The following is a 9,757-nucleotide window of genomic DNA, read 5'->3' on the forward strand; positions in this document are numbered from 1 at the left end:
TCCCTTGATTTTTGGATATGGCATGTCTACACAATAGTCCATCAGATCAGCAATGGCCCATGTGGAGTTTTAATGTCATTTCATCCGTCCATCATCATAATCACTGGAGATCCCAAAAATGAGTACTTAAGACCTCTAAATTCACGTGTCCCTTAATCCTAATGGGGTGTATGGTTTGGATGACACATAAACAACATGGTGGCCCCACAAACTTCCAGGGAAGTTTTATTGGTTGCACATCCTCTCCCAACCGTCCCCTGTGGTGTGGCCCACCTGAGTTTTCAATCGAGCTGATTTGTTGTCTCATGGCCAAACATTGAATGGCATCCCTAATGTACAGGAAGGATCTGATCACACACATCACATGGGACCTGCAATAGCCCGGTGTATTGTACCATGTCATGTTTCCTTACATCTTTTACACGTCTTAATCCATTCGTCTCAGCCATCATTGGTGGGTGGCTACATAATTCAACTGTGGTGTGTATTTTTGTCATTTCATGATAAAGCAGATTCCAATAGCTAAGTGGCTTGAACTGTTAGTATAGAGCATTCCATTCCTAGGCCTCATGAGATTTGGACTCACCTAGTCTAATTCCACCTATTTAAATAAAACAAAATAAAATAAAATGTGGCATGTTATCTCATACACGGTGCATAGTTTAAAAATAAACATTTCATGTTTTGTGATGAAAATTGCTTGTGCATTCGGTTGTACCAGATATCATTAGATTTCATTATAACAACAAGCTCGCCGTATGTTAGAAATCATAGTGATGTAGAGCGGGCTGCGGACACTTTCATGGCTAAGATGGACAAGAGAAGGCTCGATCGAAGGCAAAAGTGATTAGGATAGTCAAAACCCTAAAGGAGGCGTATCTCCAAACCGGAACAAGTTGTTCAATGTACAATATATGATTTTTTTAGTAGGAGAAACTACTCTAGCCAACCAACCCGCCAGGCTGCCCACGTCAAATTTGCGAGATTCGAGAGATTATCGACAGTTGAAAGTCCATTATATGATCCTTTGAATTTTAGGAGTCATGCCCAACTTAAAAAGGGCTTAGAAAAATGAGGAGAATAACATGGCTAGCCAAAATTGGACACTTACTTTTTTTGGTTGAAAACCATGAAGTCTAGTAGAAATCATGACCGTTTATAAATAATAAGTTTATTATTTATAGTAAGTCACGTATTTAGGGAGTTTGAGTTAGATTTTGATTCTGAAACTTCATTTTAGGTTTGATATCATTATTTAAAGGATTGTAAATTTATTTTTATCATTAATCAATTTATTTTTGAAATTATTAGAATTTATTTTTATTTTTCTACTTTTCCTTGTAGATTCAAGAACTCTTCGGAGGAGTCCAAAAAACCTCTATGAATTCAGAGTAGTTATCCCTGAGGAAGACGGTGATCGACCCAATCACGTCCTTCCCTGCATCACAAATGAAGTATTTTTTTTCTTTTTCTTTTTTTAACTCTATCCTCTAATCTCTCTACACTCTCTTTTCTTTTTACTACTCTCCATGTGTGTCAAGGCCCTCTTCTCTATAACCTTGCATGTGTGATTTGTTAATTTGTAAACTTTAAATGACAATGGTTACTTTAAACGAAAAATTGATAATTTTATTTTCTTATAATTGTCCAATCAGTTTTTCATTTATAACCATATTCTATATATTATGTAATGTATGTCATTTTCTAAAGGTGAAACAAGCCTCAAAACAGAGGAAATATACAATGCTTGATTCAAATGGTCGTGTAATGCCATCATGGAAGTTTTCTTACATAAGTGGAACCCACGATTCAGTGACCCAAATCACTTATAGAATGGACTTGTGTGAATGGCCCACGTAAGGAGAGTTTCTCAAATGAAAAAATCATAACCCTTCAATAACTGGCCCAACAAATAGACAGTTAGGAATGAAAATACAATAACGATTTACAATTGACTGAGTAGAATCTCCAGTGAATTGGTCCCATCTTATCAACTGTATAAATTGTTACACCATTGGCACACTTATGCAATTGATCAAAACCCAATATATTGTATGAGCTCTTGCCCTGAGCATTATATTATACTCCTTTTTCAAAGGAACTCTTATTTCATTGAAAATTTACAAAAGAAAAAGTCGTAAATATAATCAAGTGATAGGTTTGTACCCACCTCTTTTCTTATTTACCACTGTCTCATTGTTATGGTAAAACCATCAAGTGCTAGGAACATTGAGATGGAAGAAATGGCCGCAAGTCATGGTATAGAGAAAGAGAGAGAGAGAGAGAGAGAGAGAGAGAGAGAGAGAGAGAGAGAGAGAGAGAGATGGTTGTAAGAAGTATTTTTTTGGTGGGGATTTTCACAATACAGCTTACTCCTAAATTAACTAAATGCTCTTTCAAATGCATAAAAACTCTTCTTACTTATATTTTGTTGTGCAGTTTAATCATTTTGAATGAGTAATTGACTGTCTGCCTTTGGCAAGCCTCATTGTATGATATAGGTAAGGACAGGACGCTGATTGTCCGAATGCTTGGGTTTGATTGTAGTCATGTCTGGATGTACTTATTTGAAGAAGAAGAAAGGCAATGATCAGGAACTGAACTCATGCAGATTCCATTTTGAATTTCTTGTATTCATGCATGCAAGTTGTGCCCAAAAATAGGGTACTCCAAAGCAGATTACACAAGATTTTCAAAGATTTCAATATAAGTGCTTACAGACACATATGTCAGAAGTGGTATATGACATTTTCATTCCTACAATGATGCATTCAAACGTGGAAACTCAATATATATATATATATATATATATGTGCTACTCCATGTGGTGCAGGCTCCTACAAGTTGGCCAGTTCTTATTCACATTTTGTGAAGAATGTGGATGCACATCCAAACATGACAATCTACTCAAGTGGCTCAGCATATTTACGGGTCCAGATACTAATTGTTCAATATATTTTTAGGGTGTGTTTAGTTGTACCAAATGTCATAAAATTTCATGATATTTCCAATATGGTGCAAAATTCATGATATTTCAAGAAAGTTGGTGCAACCAAACACACCATTAAAAATATATTTTTCATTCATTTTACAATATTTGGACCAAAATACAAACAATTTTTCACGATATAAACATAATGCCAAGATATTGCCGGGAATATGCAACTATTACACCCACCTCTCTCTCTCTCGCCCCCGACCCAGCCCCCCCTCCGCCCCCACCCCCTGATTTGTGCCCGAATGGAATCCTGTATCACGTTCCAACCCAGCACCAAGATGCAAGATCCAGGCCATTTTTCTGATGAGCCACCATGAATAGGCATGCATTTTTCTCAAATCCATTTGGCCCACTTGATGAGTGGACCATCCTGCTTCTTGGCTGAGGCATCACGTTCATAGAGTGCCCATCTGTCAAATGGCCCGGATCTTTCACATATGTTCCCAGCGTATCATGTGTTCCCAAACAAATCATTTATTTCTATCTGCTCTATATGTTTATGATCATGGTTTACCTATAAATACAAATGGGCCCCATATTTCGGTAATCCAGACCATTGAAAAGATGAAGAACACCATAGATGGGTTCTTCTCCAAAAATATCCGTGATTATTGCATACCATCCATCCAACCATTTGCTTTTACTCTGGACGGTTTCTGGATTTTATTTTATTTTTTTCTCAACCATCCATCTAAAAGCTACTAATCAAACGGTCAGGGTCATCTAACCAGTAGACTTTATTTGAATCCCCGTCCCATTCCAGGACAATCAATTAAACAGTCTCAATAACCAAAAACTGGCCCCACCTTGCACCATGACTCTTTTATTCCGCCTATAAAAAGAGCTTGCCACCCTTCAACTTTCAGCAGCATTCCTCTGCTTTCTCCTCTCACACTTCATTGGAAGATCTTTTTCTTTAGATTTTTGAGAGATGGGTGTGAGTTCTAATAGAGTAGAAGATTTCTGTTACTCTCCAGACCTTGAAACAGCTCTCCCAAACTCAGCTTCAATCCCACCTTTGGAAATTCACAAGGTCAGCTTGCCACCCAAAAGGTCCACACTCCAGGCTCTAAAACAGAGGTTTTCTGAGATTTTCTTCCCAGATGACCCTCTCCATCAATTCAAAAACCAGACATTCTTTAGGAAGTTGATTTTGGGTCTGCAGTACTTCTTCCCCATCTTCCAGTGGGGCCCAGATTATAGTCTCAAGCTGCTGAAATCTGATGTTATCTCAGGCCTCACCATTGCAAGCCTGTCAATCCCACAGGTATTAGGAAAAAAAAAAAAAAGGAAATCTGTTGGTTTTTCTGTGTTTGATTTTATGTAAAAAAGGGAGAAAATAAGAGCTTTTCTGGTAGATTGGAGTTGGGTTTTCTTAGTGAATTTTAGCTGTTGGTGAGGTGTGGTTTGGGATGTTTGACTTGAAATTGGGAACAGAACTGTTTTGGGTTTCTTTCTAAGTTCTGCTTTCCAGGGAAAGGAAATGGCTTTCTTTTCTTCGGTATGGGATTTGAATTAGAAACAGATTAGAAAATATAATTGTTTGGGAGTGATCTTATTTGTGTTATTTCATATGGGTTTTTTAAATGAAATGAAAACAGAACTGTTTTGTTTTTTAGTTCTGTTAATCGATTGCCGAAAGACAATTGTGTTTTGCTTCTTCTTTTTCTTTTCTTGTTTTCTCTTTTCTTCTCTTTGGGTCATCTGATTTGAATTTTTTTGAAATGCATTTGGAAATAGAACTGTTTCTTGGTGATGTTAATTGGGTTTCTTTTTCTTCCTTGTAGGGAATCAGCTATGCAAAGCTAGCAAATCTGCCTCCAATTATAGGACTCTGTGAGTCATGAATCTAACTCTCCTCTGTTTCTTTCAAACTCAAATTCTATCCATGATCAAAAGTCATTTTTTTTATGAATTGGGTTTGTGTAGATTCAAGTTTTGTCCCACCATTGGTATATTCTGTTCTTGGAAGCTCAAGAGATCTTGCAGTGGGTCCCGTTTCAATCGCGTCTCTGGTCATGGGATCCATGATCAGAGAGATGGTTTCTCCAGTCACGGAGCCAATTCTCTACCTTCAAATGGCTTTCACATCTACATTATTTGCTGGTGTGTTTCAGGCCTCCTTAGGCGTACTAAGGTAAATAAAAGAAAATTCCTCTAAATTAAAATTACCATATTTCTAAATTTAGATATTTGAAGTCCCTTCTTTCCCACCAACATGTGGAGTGTGTACTTAAATGCTCCTTGAAAAGGATGCGACATATCATGAGATCCCCTGGATAGAAATCATTGAGGTCCATTAATCTGATGGGCCACACTACAAATCAATGGCTCGCTGATTGTATGACTTAATTTATAGGTGTAGCCCACCTTTTTTTCTGATATTGTTGCTTTGACAAAAATCCAATGTTTGAAATGAACATTTCAATTTCAATTATGGGTCTTCTTGCAATTTTTTAATTATTGAGATCGATTAGATGGCTTAGAAAAAAATCCATTTTAGGTGGGATAATCTCTACCTATATAATGATGATGGATGATGGGATAGACTTTCTAATTTGTTGGATAATCACCTTGCTTAGAGTAAAATTCATTTTTTAGGTGTGTGGAGATTTCAAGCCCCATCTTTCCCGCCAACATGTCGGGTGTGTAAAAATGTGACATGAGAAGGCGTGGACACATAACTAAGATCACCTGGATGGAAATCAGGCACAAGTTCATTTATTGGGTGGGCCACATGTCTAAATCAATGGATAGCTGATGGTCTGACTTGATTTATAGGTGTGGTCCACCTAATGAGTCAAATGGCCTGATTTTCATGCTAGGTGATCTTCATGGTGGGCCCCACCTTTTTTCTTGGATCCGTTCTGCTATGAATGAAACATATTGCTGGTAAAGATGGGGTTGTATGTGAAAGTTATTTCTCTTTTGATTTAAATTAAGTTTTCGATGCCTGATATATATCTATCTTGAACAATGTAAAACTTCAAATTGATTTCAAAGTTTCAATATGGACAATTGCCAATTAAAAAGAAAAAACACTAATTGAACTATGGTTTGTACCTGTTTGAGTTTATGTATATAAACATTCAATTTAAAAAAGAAAAGGTAAAAAAAAAAATAGATTTTTATTTTCTTAGTTGGATTTTTACAGGTTGGGTTTTGTGGTGGATTTCCTCTCAAAAGCGACGTTGATTGGGTTCACGGCCGGTGCGGCAATCATAGTTTCTTTGCAACAGCTGAAAGGATTGCTTGGGATAGTTCATTTCACTAATAAGATGGGATTCTTGCCTGTAATGCTCGCTGTTTTTAAGCACAGATCAGAGGTAGGAAACCATATGGGATTTTTTTTTTTTGCCTTTCATGTTATACAAATGAGAAATTATACAGATTTTGATAGATTAAAACATGAATAGCATCCCAATGTGCCAGTATGTGCAAGTGAGCCAATATTTAGTTGATCTAGACTATTGGCCTATAAATGGTTACTTAGAGAAAATACAGCTATCTCTTGGAGAAGGGAAAAAAAGATCAGATGGCTACAATTTTCAATCTAGAAGAAATTTATCAGGTCAATGGCCCGGATTAACTGATTGTGGGCTCCACTTGTAGAGTAAGAACATCAGGATACCATTCATTGTCAGATACTTTTCTCGAGGTAGGACATGTTCTAGATTGTGATGAAAATTCTAATGATTTTTTTTTTATGTACAGTGGGCGTGGCAGACCATTTTGATGGGCTCCTGTTTTCTGGTTTTTCTGTTGACAACAAGGCATATTGTAAGCTTCCATATAATTTCTTCTTCTTTTTCAGCAGTTGCATTTCATTTGTTTGCATCACAATTTCATATAATTCCTTCTTTTTTCAAATTTTTATTTTTATTATTTTTGGGCTAATGAAAAAAGGAAATTGATGCAGAGTATGAGGAAACCAAAGCTATTCTGGATATCAGCAGCAGCGCCATTAACTTCTGTAGTCCTCTCCACCCTTGTAGTCTTCATATTCAAAGCTCAGAATCATGGCATTCAAACTGTAAGTTAGAGCAAATATCCATCTTTTGTCTTTTTTTCTTTTAATTTTTTTGTTATAGTTCTAATTTAGTTATTTATATATTATGGATGAATAAACAGATAGGGCATTTGCCGGTAGGTCTGAACCCTCCATCAGCAAACATGCTTTATTTCCAGGCCCCATACTTGGGTCTTGCTGTTAAGACAGGGATTGTAACTGGCATCTTATCTCTCACTGTAAGTCACCAAAAACACCACTTTAATTTTTATTATTGTCACTGGTATTATTTTTAAGATTGGCAACTCAGCTGATTGGACGAATTGGATCAATGGACCCAAGTGCTAATTTGATATTACTGTAGTATATATATATATACCAAACTTCGGTGTATAGAGCACACACATGAGTAGCCCATATATTATACATTTTTCCCTTATTGTTGACATTTTATCCTACAGGAGGGAATTGCAGTGGGAAGGACATTTGCTTCTATGAAGAATTACCAGGTTGATGGAAACAAAGAAATGATGGCCATTGGTTTGATGAACATGGCTGGTTCTTGCACATCATGCTATGTGACCACAGGTGAAACTTAGCAATTCCAATTCATGCCATGTGTGTGCCGTTTGCCTTCTTATCCTATGCACCCTACAGTCATACTAACTATTTTGTATTTTTTTTCTAAATTTTCAGGATCTTTTTCCCGATCGGCGGTAAATTACAACGCCGGATCGAAAACGGCGGTGTCCAACATCGTGATGGCATCCACTGTGCTCGTGACCCTACTCTTTCTCATGCCGCTGTTTTTCTACACGCCCAATGTTATTTTGGGTGCAATTATTATAACGGCCGTGATCGGGCTGATCGACTTTCAGGCCATATTACGCTTGTGGAAGGTGGACAAGCTTGATTTCTTGGCATGCTTGAGCGCATTGCTTGGTGTTCTATTCATTTCAGTTCAAATGGGGCTTGCTATAGCTGTGAGTATTGCTATCTATTTATTTCTAATTTTCTATTTTTTGAATTCTAGATTTTGGAATTTTAAGGTATCCCAAACTTTGAATTATGATAAATTCAAATTTTTTAAGTTTCAAAATAGGGTCATGAACTAGTGGCTTAGTTGTAGTGTTAGTAAGTTTCAATATTGAGGTCATGGGTTTGAGTGCCTATGTATGTGTGTGTGTGAAAAAAAAAATGTTTTAAAATAGATACCTGTAGTGGTGTGTTCAAAATTTTGATTTTGCCTAGCATAAACTTTTGTTGAGATTCAAATTTTAAAAAAACAAAAACAAAAAAACAAAAAAAAAACAAAAAAACAAAAACAAAAACAAAAACAAAACAAAAACAAAACAAAACAAAACAAAACAAAACAAAAAAAGGTAATGGAATATTTCCACTAAAAAGCAAATGAAATTTTCAGGTGGGCATCTCAATCTTCAAGATTCTCATACATGTGACAAGGCCGAATATTGTAATCCTTGGGAACGTGCCAGGGACACAAATCTTCCGAAATATCGGCCATTACAGAGAAGCTTCTAGAATTGCCTCTTTTCTCATTCTAAGCATCGAGTCTCCCATCTACTTCGCAAATTCGACGTATCTTCAAGAAAGGTAATTAATTTCTTACTATAATATGTTGTCCATGTGCAACATCTTAACCGTTCATCTTTTGGGATGTTTTGGTCACTTGAATCTTCTTTAAGGAGGTTTTTTTGTAAAATGGTGGTTTTGATCATACAAAATACACAGGATTCTAAGATGGGTCAGGGAAGAGGAAGAAAGAATCCAAGCAGCGAAAGAAAATGCACTGAAATGCGTTATTTTGGACTTGGCCGGTGAGCTTTTCTTTTCTTTTTCTCCCTTTCTTCTTCTTCATTTTTCATCTGAAATGTTACATGTTTAACTAACTTCAACCGTTCGATTTCCAGCGGTCACAACAATCGACACAAGTGGCATCGGAGCGCTGTCCGAGCTTAAGAAGATACTTGATAAAAGATCACTTCAGGTAATTAACTAGAATTCCATTCTCTACCTGATCCAAATCTCCTACGAAATTCCCACCAACATACAAAAATTCTAACTACATTTTTCATGTGATCTCTCTTCTGTAGCTCGTGTTGGCGAATCCGGTCGGAGATGTGTATGAAAAGCTCTATCTGTCGGACACCTTGGATTCAATCGGATCGAACTGCATTTATATGACGGTCGGAGAAGCCGTCGCATCCATCTCATCCACGTATAAGGAAATGATCTAAGTACTTTGTGAGTTAGATGATAAGGCCAACAAGGCAATAAAACAATGTAATGTGTTTAAAGGTTTTGTTATTTTGAATTTTGAGCTCTTCTGAGAAGAAGTTTTGAGGGAAACAATGAGAAATTTTGCTAAAATCTACTTGTTTTTAGATTTACAAGTCCAGAAGTGGATGTATCAATCAGGACCGTCCATTTCGTCATGACTGTTCTTGATGGAAAATGTTTCAGAAGTCACACGTTCGAATCATCCAGGCCAATCAATTTGGAGATCAAATCTGATTCAAGGAAGTGTAAAAAGTTGATGGAGCAGATTGTCTGATGTGTGTAGGCCCCAACCCATGACTGACCCGACATTGGGTTGGGCTTGGGCAGGATGTGTTGGGTTTAGTCTTGAGCTTGAGCTTGGGCTATATAAATACCAACCCGATAAAAGTTAGGTCGGGCTTGGGTTGAGGTCTCAGGTTGTCCGACCCAACCCAAACCCAATTGATATT

At 37.0% G+C, this 9,757-nt stretch overlaps 1 protein-coding gene across 1 annotated transcript; it reads left to right on the top strand.

Annotated features, from left to right (window-relative positions):
* Positions 1 to 3,851: 3,851 nt before the first annotated feature.
* On the top strand, positions 3,852 to 9,398 carry LOC131223407 (probable sulfate transporter 3.4). Its single transcript, XM_058218813.1, has 13 exons — positions 3,852 to 4,265; positions 4,786 to 4,834; positions 4,928 to 5,135; positions 6,153 to 6,324; positions 6,713 to 6,778; positions 6,918 to 7,031; positions 7,130 to 7,246; positions 7,469 to 7,595; positions 7,704 to 7,990; positions 8,431 to 8,621; positions 8,760 to 8,845; positions 8,939 to 9,015; positions 9,122 to 9,398. The coding sequence occupies exons 1-13, from the start codon at positions 3,930 to 3,932 to the stop codon at positions 9,263 to 9,265; spliced, it is 1,974 nt and encodes a 657-aa protein (XP_058074796.1). The 5' UTR covers positions 3,852 to 3,929; the 3' UTR covers positions 9,266 to 9,398.
* Positions 9,399 to 9,757: the final 359 nt, after the last annotated feature.

The sequence above is a fragment of the Magnolia sinica genome, chromosome 13, assembly GCF_029962835.1.
Source record: "Magnolia sinica isolate HGM2019 chromosome 13, MsV1, whole genome shotgun sequence".
Lineage (NCBI taxonomy): Eukaryota > Viridiplantae > Streptophyta > Magnoliopsida > Magnoliales > Magnoliaceae > Magnolia > Magnolia sinica.